The sequence below is a fragment of the Chelonia mydas genome, chromosome 3 (genome assembly GCF_015237465.2).
Source record: "Chelonia mydas isolate rCheMyd1 chromosome 3, rCheMyd1.pri.v2, whole genome shotgun sequence".
NCBI classification, from domain to species: Eukaryota; Metazoa; Chordata; order Testudines; family Cheloniidae; genus Chelonia; species Chelonia mydas.
Window position 1 is genome coordinate 175,580,532 of NC_057851.1, and position 23,984 is coordinate 175,604,515.

The 23,984-nt window shown below is 41.9% G+C and overlaps 1 protein-coding gene across 44 annotated transcripts in view; it reads left to right on the top strand.

The window, feature by feature from the left end:
• The window catches only part of NRXN1 (neurexin 1), a 1,224,094-nt gene that overhangs the window by 574,484 nt on the left and 625,626 nt on the right, over positions 1–23,984 (top strand). For 32 of the 44 annotated variants that reach the window (XM_043543816.1, XM_043543819.1, XM_043543831.1 and 29 more), the window contains 2 exons: positions 1,789–1,992; positions 4,219–4,245. In XM_043543816.1, coding sequence (XP_043399751.1) covers positions 1,789–1,992; positions 4,219–4,245 — 231 coding nt within the window. The remainder of the gene's footprint in view (positions 1–1,788; positions 1,993–4,218; positions 4,246–23,984) is intronic. The other 12 variants (XM_043543824.1, XM_043543829.1, XM_037895903.2 and 9 more) reach the window with 1 other exon arrangement.

The window sequence follows — 23,984 nt, forward strand, 5'->3', positions numbered from 1 at the left end:
GGCCACAGGGTACCCACCCTGCTGTAAACCATTGTGGCTCACCACAAAAAATAATAATAATTAAAAAAAATGATGAAAATCCCTTATATATATGGCACACTTCTTGGTATGTTTATCACACACTGGGAAACTAAAACTGACCAATTGCTCATTGGTCTTACAGCCATTGTGCCATAGCACAAATCCTCCCAAGAAGGGAATTCTCTGTGGTATTTGAAACTGACAGTTATTTGTAGTGTTGGACTGTGATAGGCTTACCTCAGTCTTTTCTTACCCCCAAAGTGTCAGATCCAATTTTAATCCTTTTTTGAGGCTGTCTCAGTGTTCATAAATATCATTGTGATTCCATCGTTCTACAGTCATCATGGATGTGAGATGATTTACTCTTAGATTCATAGATTCATAGATATTAAGGTCAGAAGGGACCAGAGGAATCATGACACATTTCACCTTAAGGCAGTGGTTTCAAACTGTGGGTCGTGACCCAGTACTGGGTCATGGAATGTAAGGCACTGGGTTGCGGTGACTCTGGTCAGCACTGCCGACAGGACGGTTAAAAGTCCCATCGGCGGTGCTGCCCGTCTAAGGCAGGCTAGTCCCTACCTGTTCTGACATCGTGCTGTGCCCCAGAAGCAGCCAGCAGCAGGTCCAGCTCCTAGGCGGGGGGGCATGGGGCTCCGCATGCTGCCCCTGCCCTAAGTACTGACTCCGCACTCCCATTGCCTGGGAACCAGCTAATTGGAGCTGGGGGGATGGTGCCTGCAGGTGAGAGCCACGCAGAGCCACTTGCGTGCCTCTGCCTAGGAGCTGAACCTGCTGCTGGCCACTTCCCAGGCGCAGCACGGTCCACGGTGGCAAGAGAGGCAGGAAGCCTGCCTTAGCACCCCTGCTGCGCTGCTGACCGGGAGCTGTCTGAGATAAGCCCGCACCCCAACCCTGTGCCCCAATCCCCTGCCCCAGCCCTGAGCCCCCCCAAACCCATAGCTCCTTCCAGTACCCCAAAGCCCTCATCCTTGGCCCCACCCCAGAGCCTGCACCCCCAGCCCAGAGCCCTGACCTCTCCCTGCACCCCAACCCCCTGCCCTAGCCCCGACCCCCCCAACCCAGAGCCCCCTCCTGCACCCCAAACCCTTTATCCCCGGCCCCACCCCAGAGCCTGCACCCCCTCACACACCCCAACCCTCTGCCCGAGCCTGAGCCCCTCCCACACCCCAAACCCCTCATCCCCAGCATCCTCATCAACAATTTTCTTCAACTGGGTCACCAGAAAAAAGTTTGAAAACCACTGCCTTAAGGGTTGGTTTTGGTAATTTGGTAATAACCATATTATGGGTAATAAGAACCTTGATTGGCTTAAACAGAAAAAGCCCTCCGGTAATGATCAAAGTAGGTGACTCAGAGGTGAGTTTTCAAGATTGGAGTGTAATATTGACCTAGATAGCTTTGACCTAAGTTTACACAATTAGGCCTCAATCTTGTAAGCTCTTGCATATGTGATTTTATGCACATGTCCATAAAGTCGTGCACATGTATTTATTGCATTGGGCCTTAAAAAGTATAGCAATTGAGTTAATTAAAATAAGTCTAGAAGTTGCATTGCTTGTCCCCAAAACCTGAGATTTGTGATTTCAAATCAACTTTGCTTATGTATGACAACAATGATTGTTATATCATTTTTCATTTTGGATCTTTTGGCTATATACATGTGTTAGCTTTTCGATTAAGAGTTTCAATAAATAAAGTATAACTATTTATTTTGTAACTAGCAGTTTTCTTGTCCATTTCCAGAGGCAACAGTTTTAAGCTATGACGGGAGTATGTTTATGAAGATACAGCTCCCTGTTGTGATGCATACAGAGGCTGAAGATGTGTCCTTACGGTTCAGGTCTCAGCGAGCTTATGGCATTTTAATGGCAACTACTTCTAGGGAATCTGCAGACACACTTCGTTTAGAGCTGGACGCAGGACGAGTTAAACTAACGGTCAACCTAGGTAACAAACCCTCCCCCCCAAGAAATTAACATCTTCAGCATTCTTATTCTTATTATTTTGCTTGCAAGCATTTATTGAACAGCCTGTTTGACATTAAAATTAAATTATATATATGTAACATGCATACACACACACACGCGTCCATTATTTAAAGTTACTGATTTTATTCTTTTGGTTTTGCATTTTTTATTCTTTACACAGTCTAACATAACCCATCATAATATATTTTGTACTATTGTGTGTTCTAAAAAGAGAAGGCCAGTTCATCAGTGACGTTTCTAGGTGAAATAATTTTAACCTGCTTGATTTCTGAGAATTGGTCTCTAACCACAGATTCTTCATAATTAGCAACTACAGAAGTTGAATGTACAGAGACAACTGTTCCAGCTATTATATGTAGGTCAGTGTAATTTTAGCTCCAACAAGTAACATAACATATACATGCATAATCAAAAAACTTCTAATTTTCACACATGAAATATTGTACATTATGTCAACTGATGGACAGTATTGGTTTCCTCTTTTTAGCAGTCACATATGTAGTGAAATCCATCTTTTCTTTTATGAACAATTCTGTAGTGGTATTTTTGTGTCAAAAGATAACACAACCCTTCAATGCCCGAAGTCTGCGGCCCTCAGCAAACAGCCATGTGAACACAAAAAACACAAGCCCTTCTACAGAAAACAAATTAATAAAACGCTTTCCTGGTTTGGCATATAATTGACAAAATGTTAGGTTACTATTTTCTGTAATAAGTATCAAACTCCACACGCCCTTTTCATTTTGCCTTATGTTTTTGTTGGATTTTTTTTTTAGAGAGAGAGTATGAAAGAGAACAAACACAGTGAATAAAAACTCATTTAGGTTCCGTGAAGTGATCTATTTTACATTGTTACTTTCAAAACTGACGAATAACTATTTAAATTAGCTGTTTATATGGTGATTTCATAGATATAAGATTAAAGTGTGTAGATAACACGATGATGAGCTCACATCCATTATGTAGAAAAGTAGGTCACTCAATTACTATTCTGATATTTATGGCAGGTAGGGGTGAGAGGAGGGGAGAGGTTGAAGGGGAGAGAAGGGAATTAAAAGTTAAGACAACCAAGTGGTCCTCTTTGACTGTTCTCTTATAGTTCCCTCTTGTGACAGCCTAGGGTTACTGCAAGCTGATAAAATGTTTTGAATCACAAAATGGCAATGTGGGGCCTCCTTCAGGAAAGTTTTCTGTAGTAAGAGGTGTGTAGGTGCTGGTCCCTGGCTGTTTGCAACCACTTTTCTGATGCGGTTGACGACACATGACAAACTCAGCTATATGGCAACAAAATCTAGGTTTTATATTAATTATGCACCTCAAAGGTGCTGAAGATAAATTATTGTACGTACATAGTGTTGCATATTTTTAAAATCCGGGGTCATAATCCAAGAAAATGATTCTCCAGAGCAAGCCAATCTGTTTTCATACACAGTAGATATCTATATAGATATAAAAGGAAAGTAAACGAAAAATCAATACCTGTGTTAGCTGTAATATTTATTCCACACAAATAACAATAGCAAATTCTTAAGCGAGAACTAAGCTGAAAAGAGATGATATTCCCGAACTCCTGGATTTTCCAAATAAAATGTTCTTAGATATTAATATGAGACTTTAAATACAGTCATTGTTCTGCTGTGAATTGATTGCATACATTTATATAAACTAAAATATATACTACAGTGTGAAAGACTATTTACAAACATAGAAAGAGCTTTATATTTTACTACTTAGTTTAATAGTAAGAAAAAAATCCACCTTTGAGGTGTAATATATAATTGTGGTCCAAGATGAGTGATGGTGGCTTGGCCTGCTCTATGCCCCATTGTGACGGAGCACTTTTTAATTACACTGAGAAAAATTATCTGTTCTTTCACAGATGGGGAGAAAGTTGTGGCCTGCCTCAATCAAGCATTTTTGACAGCTAAACATGATTTTTCACTTAGATTTGTCACCATGTAGCTTTGTTTGAAATTGGCCATTTTTGACTCTATACTGCCGTTTTTACGTATAAAGTTTTATTGCACTATGTCTGGGTTACAGCAATATGTAAAGACTAATCATTTGGAGTGGCCATATTTGCATGTGTCTGTCCCCGGAAGGGTGGACTGTGATTTTATTGGATGTCTGCAGCTATTACCTTGAAGGATAAATTTTCATTTTTCATCTATTCTTCCCCATCTAGACTGTATCAGGATTAACTGTAATTCCAGTAAGTGCCTATTCAAAATTTTTAAAATGTTATTCCTCCATTATAAAATTATGCAAACTAGATGAAAAGATTGTGTACAGTTTACAAGCATTTGATAACTCAGTACTGAAATGCTATATTAATTACATGGGTGTACAAAGTCATCATATATTCTCTACTGTAAATTGAACATTTTCTCTTTCACCTCTACTTAAACCTCAAAATTAAGTAAATAATTAAGGACGCTAAAGGTTTTAAATAGAGGGGGAAATAGTGCAAGGTTTGTTATAGCCTTAGCTAGTTCAAAGTACATTACTATCCTGCTGAATTAATCTAGCTGGGTTCTTTTATTGACAATAGCCAAGGGGTATTGAACAAGAATTCATGATTTTCCACCACTTGTCCTACAGTCTTTTTCCTATTGTTCCTTGGCCTTTCACCCCTAATCTATGGTGGGACTCTGTGAACATAATTGTCCTTACTACAACAATTCATGTTCCGTAATCCTTCCAAACAATTAACGATACTTACTTGATGCTTCCTGCACAATTAGTTTTGCTAAACCCTTGTTTTATGGATATGTAAGATATGGGTAGTATTAAGTTAAGGACATTAATGTGTCTGACAAAAACTACATTTGTATGATGATTTTTTACACTCTAATCATATAAGAACCCTTAAATTGAACAATTTTTATCTGCTATGCATGTTAATGAAACAGAGGGAAATATTTGCAAGATGAATGGACTAAATTTTATCCTTTCTGATATTATTTGGATTAAGAGGATATATTCTGAAAGGGAATAAAGGACTGTGATTTTATTTTGAGTCAGAGGAGCTCCAGAATGGTGTCAACACAATTATCTATAGTAAGTTCCGTAGATTTTATTTGCTTTATTTTTTCTCACTGGTTTTGGTGTCCAGAATTGGTCCTACACAAATATTAAAAGCCAAATAAAAACTATTTAAACATAGCCACCAATAGTACTAAAGTCTCCATAATTAATTAGAATAATTACCCATAATATTTTTCTAGTCCATGAAGAAAAATAGGAAGCTACATTTCCTGCTATATAATATGCAATAATATGCAATGCAGATAGATCCTGCACTAAACAAGCTGCATGAGAACAGAAGTAATGCTTCATTTGTAAAGAAGGTAAACAGAAATCATATCATAAAGCAAAATGTTCTTTAGGTGAGTATTATATTCTAAAATATATTCATACTTAAAATCTTAACACATTTTAAAATTGCATTTTAAATTAATGTAAAACAAATGTGTCTGCTTGTAGGACAAAGTGGCTTCTTCATAAGAATAGCGTTTCCTAAGGTTTGAGTTCAAGGAGAAAGTACGTTCATATGTCTGTTGCCAAATGTATATGTCGTCATGGAAGTTCCCACAAGCCATTTCTTGTTGCCTGTCTAAGGACTGGGCATGTCTTTTTCTTGAATATAGGTCTTTAGATCTAGAACAAGTAACTATTTGGTACAAATGCAATGACCTTATTTGCTGTTGGCAAATACAATTTTTCTCTGAAGGAAACAATAGATTTCCTTGATTTCCTATAGAATTTCACAAAATCCCTCCCAGAGGAGATTTAATAACTTTGAAGAAATCTGGAATTATTAATCCATAATGTATCATTTGTTTTGCTTTGTGTCAACTTGGACAAGCTCAGGTCTCATAAAAATTAAGTAAAATGAGTTGTGGACATAAATGACCTCTCAGTGTTGGATCAAGAAAGAACCTACTAAAGTAGAGCAGGTAATCTAATTAGAGTGCCTATGGCCTTGAAATGAGCAGTCTTCAATGGCAAGGATCCCAATACAGTGATTATTATGCCATTATTAATGCTTCTTGTCTTCAGACTGGAGAAAAGCCTGTTGGGAGTCTTTGGGTTAAGTTTAGAGGTGAGAGCAACAAGGATGGTGTTGTGGTGGACGTCTGCTGTAAACCGCCAGACCAGGAGGATGAGGTAGACGAGGTTTTCTTCGGACAACTAACAGAAGTTTCCAGATAACAGGCCCTGGTTCTAATGGGGGACTTCAATCACCCTGACATCTGCTGGGAGAGCAATGCAACAGTGCACAGACAATCCAGGAAGTTTTTGGAGAGTGTTGGGGACAACTTCCTGGTACAAGTGCTGGAGGAACCAAGCAGGGGCCATGCTCCTCTTGACTTGCTGCTTACAAACAGGGAAGAATTGGTAGGGGAAGTAGAAGTGGGTGGCAACCTAGGCAGCAGTGACCATAAGATGGTTGAGTTCCGGATCTTGACAAAAGGAAGAAAGGAGAGCAGCAGAACACGGACCCTGGACTTCAGAAAAGCAGACTTTGACTCCCGCAGGGAACTGATGGGCAGGATCCCCTGGGACGCTAATGTGAGGTGGAAAGGAGTCCAGGAGAGCTAGCTCTATTTTAAAGAAGCCTTATTGAGGGTGCAGGAATAAACCATCCCGATGTGCAGAAAGACTAGCCAATATGTCTGGCAACCCACTTGGCTTAACAGTGACATCTCTGGTGAGCTTAAGCACAAAAAGGAAGCTTACAAGAAGTGGAAACTTGGACGGATTACTCGGGAGGAGTATAAAAATATTGCTCAAGTATGCAGGGCTGTAATCAGGAAGACCAAAGCACAATTGGAGTTGCAGCTAGCAAGGGATATGAAGGGTAACAAGAAGGGTTTCTTCAGGTAAGTTAGCATCAAGAAGAAGGTCAGGGAAAGTGTGGGACACTTATTGAATGGGGTAGGCAACCTAGTGATAGATGATGTGGAGAAAGCTGAAGTACTCAATGCTTTTTTTTGCCTTGGTCTTCTCAGGCAAAGTCAGCTCCCAGACTGCTGAACTGGGTGGCACAGTGTAGGGAGGAGGTGAGCAGCCCTCAGAGGTGAAAGAACAGGTTAAGGACTATTTAGAGAAGTTGGACATGCACAAGTCCATGGGGCTGGATGCAATGTATCCAAGGGTGCTGAGGGAGTTGGCTGATGTGATTGCAGAGCCATTGGCCATTATCTTTGAAAACCTGTGGTGATCAGGGGAACTCCCGGACAACTGGAAAAAGGCAAATATAGTGCCCATCTTTAAAGAAAGGGAAGAAGGAGAACCCGGGGAACTACAGACCGGTCAGCCTCACATCAGTCCTCAGAAAAATCATGCAGCAGGCACTGAAGGTACATTTTGAAGCACTTGGGGGAGAGTAAGGTGATGAGGAATAGTCAACATGGATTCACCAAGGGCAAGTTATGCCTGACCAACCCAATATCCTTCTTTGATGAGATAACTGGCTCTGTGGATATGGGGAAAGTGGTGGATGTGATATATGGTTACTTTAGCAAACCTTTTGATACAGCGTCCCCACAGTATTCTTGCCAGCAAGTTAAAGAAGTATGGATTGGATGAATGGACTGTAAGGTGGATAGAAAGCTGGCTAAATCGTCGGGCTCAACGGGTGGTGATCAATGGCTCGATGTCTAGCTAGCAGCCAGTATCAAGCACAGTGCCCAGGGATCGGTCCTGTGGCGGGTTTTGTTCAACATCTTCATTGATGATCTGCATAATCAGATGGATTTCACCCTCATCAAATTCGTGGATGACACTAAGCTGGGGGGAGAGGTAGAGACCCTGTAGGGTAGGGATCGGGTCCAGAGTGACCTAAACAAATTGGAGGATTGGGCCAGAAGAAATCTGATGAGGTTCAACAAGGACAAGTGCAGAGTCCTGCACTTAGGATGGAAGAATCCCATGCACTCTACGGGCTGGGGACCCACTGGCTAAGCGGCAGTTCTGCAGAAAAGGACCTGGGGATTACAGTGGACGAGAAGCTGGATGTGAGACAACAGTGTGCCCTTGTTGCCAAGAAGGCTAATGACATACTGGGCTGCATTAGTATGAGCATTGCCAGCAGATCGAGGGAAGTGATTATTCCCCTCTATTCGGCACTGGTGAGGCCATATCTGGAGTATTGCATCCAGCTTTGGGGCCCCCACTACGGAAGGGATGTGGACAAATTGGAGAGAGTCCAGCGGAGGGTAACAAAAATGATTAGGGGGCTGGGGCACATGATTTATGAGGAGAGGCTGAGGGAAGAGGGCTTGTTTAGTCTGCAGAAGAGAAGAGTTAGGGGGGATTTGATAGCAGCCTTCAAGTACCTGAAGGGTGGTTCCAAAGAGGATGGATCTAGGCTGTTCTCTGTGGTGACAGATGACAGAACTTGAGGTCTCAAGTTGCAATGGGGCAGGTCTAGGTTGGATATTAAGAAAAACAATCACCAGTAGGGTGGTAAAGCATGGTAATGGGTTACTGGTGGAATCTCCATCCTTAGAGGTTTTTAAGGCCCAGCTTGACAAAGTCCTGGCTGGGATGATTTAGTTGGTGTTGGTCCTGCTTTGAGCAGGGGGTTGGACTAGATGACCTCCTGACGTCTCTTCCAACCCTAATCTTCTATGATTCTATGACTGTACTAGTATCTTCTCTAAAATGACAATCCTCAGTATCAGCCCCTCATAGCATAGTCACTTTTCTTTGCAGTTTGTTTATTGTCTTTCTGGCTTTAGAAGAAATCAGTTGCCATGATTAGTTCTAACTTCCCTTTATTAAAGGAGGTCCTTGTGTATTTAGTGGGTTTTTTGAGCTTTCAATACCTGTCATGGTAAGTATGGCAAAGTTAATTATCTGCAGTTGCCGTTCAGTTCCCGTATTTCGAGTTTCCAATTATAGTGCTTTATTGTTCTTGGTATTCATTTGCTCACTTAAAAAAAAGTACTGCATTTGAAGGAAACACATACTAGTAATTCCAAAGCAAATAAATCTAAACAAAACAACATAGTCCTGAACTGTGACTTAATTTACTGCCCAATGTAATATTATAGTACATCCTTTGCTTTCTTTTCGGGGGGGAGGGGGAATGTGGGGGTTATTTTGTTGAAAGCCTGATACAACAGCCAAATGTTTATATTTATAAAAATAAATTTCATTTTCTGGGTCAAGGAATCCCTGAAGAATTATTACACTGGATTGCCTCAGGTTCTGCTGCCTACAAATCAGATTATGTTCTTTATTGACTCCACCCCTCTAATTCTACTCTCTGGACTTTGACACCATGTGTTATAAATTGGCTAGCAATACAGTCAAATTCAGGTAGAAATATTCTGTTATCTGCTTTGAATTTGGAGACATAGCTATTAAAAAAACCCAGTGTTTGAGCCAGAGAGAGAGAAAATATGAATTCAAGCAGTTTGTTTCCTACTGTGAATAGCAACAGTGAATAAAAACTGTTGCCCTCCCCTTTCCACTTCTCCTCACACAAAGTTTAAAATCTATCTTCTGCTCCCTGCAGATCAGATTATAATTTCTCCATGGGCTACCATTGGCTCTCAGAGCTGATATTAAGATTTTTTCTTTTATATGTTCGTCATGACTCTGCTTTTTGTGCATGTGCTGGGCTGCAGAAGGGATCAGCACATTTTGCAATATTTTAATCTTCGCTGTGTGAGGCACAGATTATTTAAATTTCAAGATTTATCAGGTGACAAGTTACCAGTGAGCTATGGCTAGTCAAGAATATTGTGGAAACTCTTCATTGCATGTCTCTTGTGTGAAACTGAAAACCTAGTTGCTGTGTTGAGATGTGGCTTTTCAACTTACATTGCCTACGAATAACAAGTGGATGACATGTAAATGTCAAACTTTGTTTTTTGTTAGATTAGAAAATTATTATCTTTAAACAAACACAGGCTAGTGGAAACCCTCTTAACATGAGGAGAAAATATCATAGCTGAAATGCTGTTGTCTGATACAACCCAAAATCAGTTTAGAGCCTGCTTTTCAGACCTGTAAATTTCCTAAATCAGATCCTTTAGCTTGAGGGTGAATTATATAATCCTTTGAAACTGCTGGTATTTTCAGGTAAAGGCTGAGACTAGCACTGGGGCCAAGCAAAAGCTTATATTGCAAATCAGAGTGCCACTGTGATTTTGGTATTTAATGTTCTCATAAAAAAGGGTATTTACTCAGAAAGAACCAGAAAGTGAATCGTTTGAAAAATAACAGATGCAGAGGGTTGCTTTGTATTAGGCACCTTGTAAAAAAAATCCCAAAATTCTGAAGCTTATAATGGAAATTGGTGGAGGGCAGTTGTAACTGGAGTCTAGGGCAACCCTCGAGATGCATACCAGCAACTCTCTGACAGGGTGGGGAACTTTGGAAACTACAGTGTGGCAACTAAGTTCATTTCCATGTGAGTTTGGAAGAGATGGTTGCTAAATTTTCATAAGACTCTCAAATCCAAGTACAATCTAGTACATCCAGTATCTGATGCAGTGCTCTCCGTTCTTATACTAACTGTATGTGCCATAGTAAACTTCTGTTGCCTCCTCCTATGTCAAAAAGGTAATACACTTAAGTGTTGTGTAAACTAGTGTAAGGGAAAATCTTGCAATCCTTACTTAGGCAAAACATGTGTTGAAGTCATTCGGCATTTTGCTTAGATAATATAAAGGCAGGTCCTGGCCCATCCTGAAAGTATATTATTTTTCACATAGCTCCTCTACCCTATGCCTTAGCCCTGGTCTACACTTCTGGAGGCTTTAAGCTGACAGAAAATTTACAATGGCTCTATAAGCGCAGGTCTTCACTATCCGCTGGATCGGAGGGTAGTGATCGATCTATTGGGGATCGATTTATTGTGTCTCGTCTAGACGCAATAAATCGATCTCCGAACGCACTCCCCATCGACTCCGGAACTCGAGCTCACGAGAGGCGGAAGCGGAGTCGACAGGGGAGCGGCAGCAGTCGAGTCACCGCCATCCTCATGGCCAGATAAGTTGACGTAAGATATGGCAACTTCGCTGAAGTTGAATTTCAGTTGAAGTTGAAGTTCAGCGAAGTCAGCTTAAAGCCTCCAGAATCAATGGGTGAAATAATGGTCCTATTGAAGTCAAAGGGGTGTTTGCCAATGACTCCAATAGAGGCAGGATTTCACCAAATAAGACGTAAATGCCAGATGTAGAATACATTTTTGAATAACTATAGTATGAATACAGACCTGTTATTTCACTTCATATTTTCACACACTACAATGGCTGGAAAACCTTGATTAAATCCCTCTTTAACTCTTATCTCTTGCTGTGATGCCTATAAATTACTACCAACTGAGTGACTAGGCAGATGTTGAGCCATGACTACCAAGACTCCTGATTCTAATGCACAGTGTGTTTGTTTTACTGATATCTCACCCTCCCACCCCTTTTATTGATTTCTTCTGTATGTTTCGTCTTGTCTTAATCCTAGAGAGTGAGCTCTCTGGGCTGGGCAGTGCATTTTCTGGTTTTGTACATTGCCCTCCATATTGGGACCCCAGATCTAATAACTACTGTAAAAATACAAATAATAAGTAATAATTTTATAAGCTGGACAGTGACTAACATTTTAATGTTGGAAGAATCAGACAACATTGCTCAATGTAGGAAAAAAGAGAGGGGTTGTTTCTGGGAATAATAAAAATAGATTTTGCCTGTAAAATACTGACAAACAGGGCCAGTCCAATGGCCCCATAACTAGGTCTTGTACATTGTCATATAAAAGATTTCCATTCAGCATTCTGAGCCACTGTTTTGCTCCCTTAGTTGTCCCACTGAAATTAATGGCATGCGCCAAGGCTAATTCCCCGCAAGGACTCTACAAATTAATACTTGCAACTCCAGGCTTGGATTAAACTCCCAAGGTTACAGCTTTTCTCTGACCTTGGATTGGTAGATGGTGCCACCACTCAAGTGCAGAACCCCTTTGAGAGCCCAACTCCATGGGTTATGAAGGCTGACCTTTCCTTGGTTGGGTCATGTAGCTGCACTTGCCAGTACCCCTTAGTTAAGTCTAAGTGGAGATGATTTGGGCACGTCCCAGTTTCTCCAGTATCTCATCTGTGCGTGGCACTGGATAGTTCCGTGGGTGAGTTATAGCATATAGCTTGCAGTAGTCCACGCAAAAGCAGATTTCCCTATCTAATTTGAGAGCCAAAACCACTGGAGAGGCACATGCACTCTCAGAGGGATGGATTACACCCATCTGTAACATGTCCTTAATCTCCCTTTCTACTGCAGTTTTGGCTTGAGGAGCCATCCAGTAGGGTTGGGCTCTAATTGGGCGAGCATCACCTCTGTCAATAGAGTGCTACGCCCGTTCTGTCCATCGTGGGGTGGCTGAAAACACTGGTGCGAAGCTGGTGCACAGCTCCTGAATTTGCTGTCACTGCTTACGCCCAAGGGTTATGGAAAGGCTCACCTCCTCTACGCCACTGTTGCTTTTCCCTTCATAGTAGACTCCTTCAGCCCACTCAGCGTCATCTCTCTCCTGGGCTGTAAACTGGAGAATCTTGATTTCTTGAGAATAAAAGGGCTTTAGAGAATTAACATGGTATACCTTAGGTTTTAGGGTAGGGTTTGGGAATGCTATGAGGTAATTAACAGCTCCCAGGCGCTCTCGGACCATAAATGGCCTCTCCCACGACTCTTCCATCTTATTGGCCTGGAGTGCTTTTAGGACCATGACTTGGTCACCAAGTCTAAAGGAATGCTCTCTGGCATGTTTATCATACCAGGCCTTTTGCTATTGTTGAACATCCTTTAGGTTTTCTTGAGTAAGGGCTAGAGAGTCTTTGAGGGTGTTTTGCAGATTGGTTAAAAGTCCAAAATGTTAGTTTCTGGAGAAGATGTAACCCCCTCCCATTGCTGCTTCACCAACTGTAATGGCCCCTTAACTTCGTGACTATAAACGAGTTCAGAGGGTGAAAACTCCAAACTGGGATGTGGTACAGCTCTGTAGGCAAAGAGCAACTGCTGCAACACTAGGCCCCCAAAGTTCCATTAAACTTCTCCACTAGGCCATTTGTTTGATGGTGGTAAGGGGTGGCAACCAAGTAGTTCACCCCATGAGCTTCCTAAAGATGTTTCATGGTCCCTGCCAGTAAGTTAGTTCCTGAATCCATAAGGATGTCAGAGGGCCAACCTACTCTGGCAAAAATGTCTGCCAGTGCCTGGCTCATGCTTTTAGCCCTGGTGTTGCTTAGAGCTACTGCTTCTGGCCATTGGGTGGCAAAATCCATGAAGGTCAGTATGTACAGCTTTCCTCTGGGTGTCTTCTTAGGGAAAGGACCCAGAATATCCACAGCTACATGCTGAAATGGAACCTCAATTATGGGGGAGTGGCTGGAGAGGGGCTTTCCCACGATCTGGTACACCTCACAAGACCGGACATAGGTAGAAACATCCTTGCCCATTTCCTCCCAGTGGAATGACTTTCCCGAACGGTCTTTGGTCCTATTCACCCCAGCATGGCCACTAGAGTGATCGTGGGCTAAGCTCAAGAGCTTTTCCCCATACTCAGTTGGAACTACCAACTGTCTCTGAGGATGCCAGTCCTCCTTGTGCCCACCAGCAAGGATTTCCTTGTATAAGAGTCCTCCTTCTACAACAAACCTGGACCTATTAGAAGAGCTGAGAGGCAGTGGGTTGTTCCGTGCCACTGTCCTAGCTCTCTTGAGGCTTTCATCTGCTTCCTGCTCTGCCTGGAACTGCTTCCTTGATGCTGGAGACATCAGTTCCTCATTGGATTGTGGACCTAGGCTTGGTCCCACTTGAAGCGATGCAGGTGATGGGGATGTCTCCGTCGACTGTGAACCACTCTCCACTGGTGCACTAGGTTGTATTTCAGGTTCTGGTTGTGCTTCTTGCACTGGTTTAGATGTTGCTGCAGGTGCAGTCTCTGTGGAACCCTTTGGTGCTGGTTCCCCTGACTCTGGTGGGGTTGCAAGCACAGGCTCCGGTGCTGACTGCTCCACCAGTTCTGATCCTTGGGCTGGTTCAGGCTGGGTCCCAGGAACTGGATCTACAACTGCTGCCATAGACTCTAGAGGTCTAGAGTCTGGTTCCACCACCTCTGGCTGGGTCCCGGGATACAGACTGGGTCCTTGTAGGAAGCTCAGGAATGGAATTAGGTGTGGAGACCTGTTTAGCCTGGCTGCGGGTGACCATCCCCATCCTTTTTATTAGCCTCACATGGTTGGATAAGTCTTCTCCCAGCAGCGTGGGAAAGGGATAATCGTCATAGACTGCAAAAGTCCATATTCCTGACCAGCCCTTGTATTGGACACGCAACCTGGCTGTAGGCAAATTAAAAGAGTTGGCCTTAACGGGTTGCACTGTCACTTGGGCCTCTGAGTTGATGAATTTGGGGTCCACCAGGGAATGGTGGATAGCTGACACCTGTGCTCCAGTGTCTTTCCACGCAGTAATCTTTCTCCCACCCCCACTCACAGTTTTCCTTCGCTCTGGGGGTATTTGTGAGGCATCTGGGCCTAAAGGCTCTCAGTGGGATCCCAGGGTGATGAGTTGCTGTCGGCTGGTGCTCTTGGGGCAGTTGGCCTTCATATACCCCAGCTCATTAGATTTAAAACATCACCCAGCTGACTGTGGGCTGGGGTGAGGTGGGTGGTTGGAGAGTAGGGTGGTGGTATGAGAGGGCATCTGGGGGTCTCCCTGGCTGTGTGGAGGACTCCTCCTTGCGAGGTGGGGCCTTGGGTTGACCCCGATGGTGGGGGTGTCGTATCAGGTTGCCCCTTCTGGAATCCCCACCAACGCTACTAGCTTTCTTCTTCTCCACCACCTCTACCCATTTGGCTCCGATATCCCCCTCTTCGATTACAGTTTTGGGCTTCCCATCTAGGATGTACCTTTCTATTTCCTCAGGAACACCCTCTGAGAACTGCTCCATTTGCATTAGGAGAGACAGAACTTCCAGAGATTTAACATTTGCTCCTGATATCCAGGCATCCCAATTTTTTACAATGTGGTAGGCATGTCAGGGAAATGCCATGTCTGGTTTCCACCTTAGGGCTCTGAACCACTGACGGGCATGCTCGGGTGCTAGACCCATCTGAACTCTGGCCTTTTGTTTTAAAAGTTCATTCTCATTCATGTGTTCTTTAGGCATTTCAGCTGCAACCTCTGCTAAGGGTCCACTGAGTTGTGGCCTGTACTCCACCATCTACTGGTCTGTAGGGATGTTTTACCCAAGACAGGCCCTTTCGAAATTTTCTAAGAAGGTCTCTGTATCTTCACCTACCTTGTATGTGGGGAATTTCTTGGAATGGGGAGTGGTACCTGGAGGAGGACTGTTAGGGCTACCTGGCTGACCCAGCTTAGCCTTTTCCAGCTCTAAGCACTTCAGCTCTGTCTCCACTTGTAAATGCTTCACCTCTCTCCTCTCCTCTGCCTCTAAGTGCTTCGCCTCTCTCCTCTCCTCTGCCTCCAAGCACTTCTCTATTTCTGCCTGCAAGCACTTCTTCTCCACTTCCATGTGCTTCTTCTGTAGGAAGAAATTCCTGTCTTTTGCAGTTAGAACTCAGTCTGGGTCTTGGCACCTGGATCTTGGTTTGGGGAGGGTTGACCTTTCCCTCTGGGAAAATCTCCGGTCCCCCCATCCCCTCCCTGCATTTGTGTCATAGAGCTGGATTTCTGGGCTTGATCTGGGTATGTCTTCTCCGTAGCATGCCACTTTGGGAAGACTGGTTGCTCTAGTGTTTTGGTGCCCGACTGCAACCTCATCACAGGGCTGACCTACTCTATCCTAGCTATTTCATTGCTATGAAGCTAGAAAAAAAATAAACTCCTTGTTGGATTCCCTGGCTTTGCAGGCTGAACCCTTTGCATGCCTGTTCCCCCTCAGGCAGCAAAGAAAAGAAAAGAAAGAAAAAAAAAACCTGCCTGTCTTTGCAGGCTGCCAAAAGGAAAAATGTGTCCTTTTAAAATCCTGAGGTCTGTGCTTCTGGTTCAAAGTGATCTCACCGCTCTGCCACCATGTCAAGGCTAATTCCCCACTCTGGCACTTCGAGTGCAGAAGGTGGGGGCCTGCAAGGACTCTAAAAATTAATACTTGCCACTCCAGGCTTGTATTGAACTCCCGAGGTTACAGCTTCTCTCTGACCTTGGATTGGTAGATGCTGCCACCAGCACCATTGGTAGATGCTGCATAACCCCTTTGAGAGCCCAGGAAGGCACACTTGGGAATTCCTTCTGGTGGGGTACACTCAAGCCCTTTCACCCCCACCCCTCCGGGGAAGAGCTAAGAAAGAAAAAAAACTGGAAATCAGCTGTTGCCACCAGCTATTTAAACAGCATGTGCACAAACCTCTTAAGACACAAAAATCCAATTCTCTTCTTGAAAAAGGTAAATTTTTTTAATTAAAAAAAAGAAAGAAAATACATCTGGGAACTCAGGCTATTGCTAGATTTTAAAAGAACAACTACAAGGATTAAGCACCAAGAATAGCTTTCTTGAGACCCCTCTTAATGATTACAAGGAAAGCAAAAGCACCTGGGGTTAGCACAGAGGAGTCCACAAGCCATAAAGAAATAAAAAGAGATAAACCAAATTGCACCTTCCTAGACATTTCCTGATCTACTTACATATCTGGGGTTTCAAACGAATAGTTTCTAGGTTCGATACTGAGGATTTTTCATACCTGGTCCCAAGGTTCTTACAGCATAGTTGCTGCCCTGTCCGCCTCTCCCAGGGAGAACAAACACAGACAGACAAAAGGGGAATCTTTGTTTCAATTTTAAAAAGTTCTAGCCTTCTCATTGGCTCTTTTGGCCAGGTGCTCACTCACTTCCTTTTACCTATGCAAAGTAGTGAGACTTTTTAACCCTTTACAGGTAGAGCAATTAGAGAACAGCTACTGAGAGGGATTTTAAAGCTACTGGCTGGTTGGGTGTCCATAAAAGGGAGCTCCCCCGCCCCTTCATTTATCATAGCACTACTCATGTGTAAGTAGTACACAGCATTGATTGGAAATGCTGCATGAACACCTGTTCTTGTGGCATGTTCACTGGCAAGGCATCCTGCAAATCCTGGGAAAACCAAGGAATCACACAAGATTATCAATAAACAGTAGGGGAATTAAATAGGTGATTGATCAAACAATGCTGTTCAAATGCAATCCATTTTCAGCCTGCATTACAGAGTTCAAGCAGTGGGGAAATTTAAATAAAAACTCTACAGCCATTTGAAATCTACTGCTTGTTGTAATGCATTTAGTTGCAGTATCAAGAGGCTTCCATCTGTGCTCTTGTAGATGTTGCAAAATCTACTTTCATGATGAAAATGGCTAATCAATATCCATGTACTATCCTTTTATTATCTGCTGACAAGACTGACTAGAATATAATATCTCTGTTCTTTTTCCATCCTGGACAATGGAAAAACAATAAAACACAATGGGCTGGATCCTTGCAAGTGTAATTTGGCACAGTCAATACAGCGGCATTGAGTTGTATCAGATGTTTTAGATCTGTGCTAAAAAGCATGACATTACTGCCAGTGTCGCAAAAATCAGCATGGCATATGTGGAGTTCCTTCTGTTGCATCAACATTATCATGAAACAGCACTATCCACCCATGCAGCCTCATGAAACCAGCATCCACTGCTATATGGAAGAGAGAGCAATCATTGGATCCCCCAGCTGTCTCCTTCACCATCATCCACCAGAAGCTGAAAGAGAACATCATGGGAAGGTGGAAAAATGAAAGAGATTAATATACAAAAGCAAAATGAAATAAGAGAGCAGCTTGGATATTCCAGACCCATTGAGCTTAATTTGGGTTTTGTCACAAGTCTTAAATTTCTAGTGCACTGATGCAGGTGCAGACATGGAAACACATAATCTGATCCTCAGTTCCCCACTTTCTCCAAGGGTGGTGGGGGTGCCTGTACTATGACAGGCAGATAACATCCCCTGCAGCACCACCTCAGCAACCCTGTCTGGCATGCCTGTGGTGGGGAGGCACAACCAAGGCCTGACCACCTGTACAAAAAGAGGAAGAGAGAGCTTCCCGACTCTGTTCCCCTGCTATCACCTGCTGCCGCTACTGCTGCCTGGGATACAGACAGTGAGCACAGGGAGTTAAGCAAGTCACTTTATACTCCCTTATTTCCCTATGCAGATGAACGGCTAGGGTCATAATTGGGCTTGTAATGAGTAGAGGGAGGGAAAAGAAGAGTCAGTTCTCCATGTCAATATGTGCAGGGAAAATAGGGCTTAACTTAAAAAAATTATGTCCCCCTATTATCCAGGTTTAATCTTGTCCTTTGGTTTGGGTTTTGTTTCTGTTTTTTAAAGAAATTTTGTTACTGTGAAGAATGTGTAATTTATTTTTAGAATCTGTCTCACCCCCATGGAATTTCACCATCATTTAGGGTGTTGAAGCTCTTCACAGAGAATTCAGAATACAATGCCATGAAAATAGCATTGAAATATATATATATTTTTAATCAGTAAAATATTGTAAAAAATCATAAATAGTTGAGGCAGCCTTTCCCAGGTCCTGACAGCAAGTAAAACTTACAAATGTCTGTGGAAAAAATGCCTGCAGATGGATTGTATCAGTCAAAAGAATTGTCTGAGGAGGATGAGCAGGGCTCGAACTGGGCTGGCTTTCAGGGTCTTACTAAGCCGTTCCTTTACCAATAAATAAATAAATAAACAAATAAAAGCCACCTTCTTCTCCAGAAGCTCATCTTTCTTTTAAAGAGACAATTAAGTCTCTAGGCCTTATTTTCCCCAAGATATCCTGAAAAACATTAAATGAATATAATTTTGCCTAAAGATAAATGTCAACGTTGTTAACTGTTTTGCTGCTGACAGGGTGGATTTGATTTAAATCACTGGTAAGGAAGACTCGATTTAATCATGGATTTCTACATAAAAGTGCATTCTTGTTGGTTGTTATAACCTTAATACATATTCTTCACAACTCATAGATAGATGTAGGTTTCATTTTTAGAAGGTACACACTATACATTTTTAAAGTGATTTATTTTGAAAAAAGATCAGATGAGTTTTACAGCTATATCAGAAAATGAATGATTGTTTGGATATTTCATTTACCAAAGGTAATTGAAGCAGATATTCATGAAGTCATTGGGAGGTGAACTATCTCCAATTCAACAGGTTAATCATTAATATTTGGAGGATTTTCTTCAATAGCAAATATATAATATTTTAACAAAACAAGCATATATATTTTTGAATTTAGTTAAACATTCAAGTTTTTTAAAATCAGGTTTGTTTTTGTTAAAGTTGTTTTTAATTAAAATAGTTAAATGAAATATTTTAAAAAATAATTAAATCGACTATGTCAGCCAGGTCAACATGAGAAACTTAAAATATTGGCTTCTGCAGCTAACTCAGTCGTCTTCACCTTCAAGTTCCTGTTTGTTCATAATCTGGAAAAGAAAAACAAGCTTTCCTGCTTTTTCAGGTCCCAATTGATTTCTCAATTTGGAATGAATTAGTCCTGCAGAAGAAGCTACTGCTGTTAAAAGTGAGATTATCACTTCAACAATCTCTGAATCCAAGTGCTTAAGTGACTTTCACCAGTTCACTAGTGTGACTTTCTTTAAAACATCATCAGCAAACATATATGTATTGAATGTTTCTTATTCCCAGACTGGGTCTCTTTTACGGCCTGCTGCCATTATAGATTTTCCCTTCTAGTGAGAGAATGGTATGGTAGATCTCAAACCAATGAAGGCTACACTCAGAAAGACCTCAAGACTTCTGGAATATGCTGCTCAATCAATTTCATGTTTGTTTCTACTGCCTGTCCCTCCCTTCTCACATTTATCTCAGACTTCTCCTTGTCCAGATCTATTCCACCTCCAACTATCTTCTATTCATTGAACTTTTTGAAACTCTGCACTTTTAGAGAGAGGCAAGGGATGGATGGACTCTCTGTACACAAATTTGCAGAGGGACAATAGGGTTGAGGTCTGTTATTTCTCACCTCTACATATTATTTATTTATTTATTTAAAAACATTTTTTCTGTTAACAAGCACGTTATCTCTGAAGACATAAATCCACAGTTTGAGAACTTCAAAACTAAGCATCTCTGATGGTATCTTCTAGGCTGAGCAGAGTCCCATTGGGTAGATAGAAAGATTAACCTAAATGATCCATTCAGAAGCCCCTGGAACCACAGAAGATTAGGTCCATATTCCATGAACTATTGGAATTCATTTACAAAACTTTTCTTAAACATTACGTGAATATATTGTCTCATACTATAGAATTAGAATTTATAATCCCTATTCCATGATGAGATATCTTTGCTCTATAATGTATCTTAATTAAAAACTACCTTTAGATAGGTTTCTTCCTCAAAAAGCATTTTACCAAAAAATCCGATTTAAATTTTAAAAAATCTGATTTTTTTTATTTATTTTTTTTTTAAAATCATTGATTTTTATCCACCCTGGCTGCTGATAAAAGCCTATTAGAAAGGTACAATTATACTATGAAGATATGCACAGTCAACTGAGACTATCACTAACGCTTTCAACCCCTCATACTTGTAAAGCTAACAAGCCAGAGAGAAAGAGTGAACCCCAGGTGAGCATCTGAGCCCTATAGAAGAAGAACCAGTCCTGCAGAGCCCAGGGGAGCATCTGATCCTCGGTGATGGTGAGCCAAGTCTGAGGAGCCTCAAAAGAGGGCCTCTGAGCCAATGAAGAGGAAGCTAAGCCTGAGGAGGCCAGCAGAGACTATGGTATGTCTTAGCACCATCACTTGGGAGCCAGGACCCAAGGAGTCCCGTATTCCCCAGCAGAACACTCATGATGGTATCTGCACAATGTACTGTGTGTGGTGGCATAGTATGGCATTTCAAATGGGTAGAATTTGGTTTGCGGGCAGAGCCTGGAAAGGAACCACTTATTATTTTCTTTCCTCCATTTGGACCTCTGAGGATGAGTTCCTCACATTAATGGTTGATACATCATGTGCAAGAAAATGTCGATCACATGCTGACCTAAAGAATGGAAACCCTAAAACGAGAGTTAACCGATGAGAGTGACACTCAGTGAAGTGGAATCACATGTAGCCAATTGCCTCCTGATTACAGCTTTAAACAGAACTGGTCCAAGGCTCTTGAAATCAATCTGCTGCCTCCCAGCCTACTCCTGCTCTCACTCCCCACTGGAGAGCCAGCAGCCACTATGGTGCATCAATTCAGACACCTAACCTCTTTTCTCCTCCCTTTCCTCCTTCCTTATTTCATCATCCTCATCCCTTGTCTGCTGCACTTTTAATCTCATTTCCCACCTACCATCTTGGAATGAGCATAAAGTCCTCTAGTAATCCTGATAGTGTGGCTTACATTTTGTATCCCTTTACCTGCTACCTTTGGTCTGTTTTTTCATCTATTTAGATTGTAAACCTTGGATTGGAGCAGGAATTGTCCCTTATTGTGTGTTTGTACAGTGCCTGGCCCAATTGGGGTCTCTGTGGACAACCAATTATATAATAATAATATGCCTGTGGCTTTTTAGCTCAAGATGCTGCATTCTGCACTAGCAACAAGCAGTGGCCAATTCCTACTGAAAACACTACTTAGAGTGAGTTATGGTAATAAGCCTCTTTGTCATGAAGTTGAGAATAAATCATGGAATAGTGAGGGTTTAAATATATAGCTCTTTAAATATCTTTTAAAGCACACAGAGGAAAGTAGCCATCCTAATTATTAAGTGTCCAAACCACGAGGTGTTAGCCAAATGCATGTTTTTAATGTTAGTACAGTAATATTTGTCTCCTCAGTAACTGCCTCTGCCTTAATTCAGGAGCAGTAGTGGACTCCCATTTTAATACTTTGTTGTCAGCTAATGAACCCCACAGGGTCCTGCAACATTGTTTCAGGAGGCCAGATTCTTATGGCGTATTAGCTATGTCATGACACCTTACTCTACGAGCAATCCCACTGAAGTAAGGGTATCAGAATCTGATCCATAATGTGCACTGTTTGTGGAGTGATCATTGATGGCAGTACACACCAGTTCACTCTGTGTCTGCTCTAGAAGGGTAAGTCTCTTCCATGAAAACATCCATGCTTACATTTTCTATTATTAACAATTTTGCATAGCTCATATCTGTATTGATAGTGTCACATAGATGATAGTTTTAAAGAAGTAGCTAGGAACTAGTGTACTTTTTTTCAGATGACACTTTTTTGTAATCAGTGGAAACATGGATAAGCAAGATTTTAATGTACAGGGGAACTTAATTTTTCCCTCATTTTGTTCTTTCTTCCTTCCTCAGTCAGCATTTTGAAAAAGTCAAATGGCTTGAATAAGTCAGGTTTCAGCACTGTTTGGTGGTCATCAGTTTTTTTTTCATGTTACAAAGCTGATCTATCTTAATTTTTGGGAACTAAAGAATAATACTGTCCTCAATATTGCAACCATTGACTACATTAAATACTATTACTTTCCAGAGAAGAATACATTGAATAAAAAACTACAAAAATATTAAAATTGGGCAGATAACCATGCAAAAGTCAGGAAATGCATGAAGGTTGGGCAGTCAGTCTTAGCTCTAACCCTTGCACCTAGGAATTTCAATATGGTATTTAATTATGGGATTGGATATTAGTTCTCCAATTATATAACAGTCTATAATATTAGAATTGTGTGCATGGTGATTCTGACGTGTACTGTGTGTATCCAACATACCAGGTGGATGGTACTTTTGTATCTACATCCATCGCACAACTGCAAGGTGGCCAAGTGGTTAAATTTTTATTTCAGGCATCTGTATTGTAAATGTAGTCCATTGGGAACCAGCAATGTTCACTGGTATTCACTTCCCTTATTATGGCTCCTTTAGGTTAATAAACTGGGTTGTAAGTATATTGGCACATTTCCTCCTCCCTTACTTCATCAACCTCATCTTCTAACCTTCCCCCACCCCCCGTCATTTAACACCTGCCATTCAAAACAAAACTTCAGATGAAATGAAGAAGCCATAAACACATCATCACCCTGCCAGTGAAGAGTCATTGTAAAACCTTGTCATCAGAAACAACAAGGAGTCCAGTGGCACCTTAAAGACTAACAGATTTATCTGGGCATAAGCTTTCGTGGGCTAGAACCCACTTCATCGGATGCATGGAGTGAAAATTACAGATGCAGGCATTATTATACTGACACATGAAGAGAAGGGAGTTACCTCACAAGTGGAGAACCAGTGTTGACAGGGCCAATTTGATCAGGGTGGATGCAGTCCATTCCCAATAACAGATGAGGAGGTGTCAATTCCAGGAGAGGCAAAGCTACTTTTGTAATGAGCCAGCCACTCACAGTCCCTATTCAGGTCCAAATTTATGATGTTAAATTTGCAAATGAATTTTAGTTCTGTTGTTTCTCTTTGAAGTCTGTTTCTGAAGTTTTTTTTTGTTTTCATTTGCTCCTTTTAAATCTGTTATAGAATGTCCAAGAAGCATTTCTAAAACTACAATACCCACCTGGGAAAGTGAGAAAACAGATTCACAGAGCAAGACGGGTACCCAGAAATCACCTACTACAGGGTACACCCAACAAGGAAAATAACAGAACACCACTGGCCATCACATACAGCCCCCAATTAAAACCTCTTCAGCACGTTACCAACAATCTACAATCTATCCTGGAAAACGATCCCTCAGTCTCACAGACCTTGGGAGGCAGGCCAGTCCTCACTTACAGACAGCCCCCCAACCTGAAGCAAATACTCACCAGCAACTACAAACCACACCACAGAAACACTAACCCAGGAAGCAATCCCTGTAGCAAACCTTGTTGCCTACTCTGTCCCCGTATCTACTCTAGCAACACCATCAGAGGACCCAACCACATCAGCCACACCATCAGGGACTCATTTTCCTGCACATC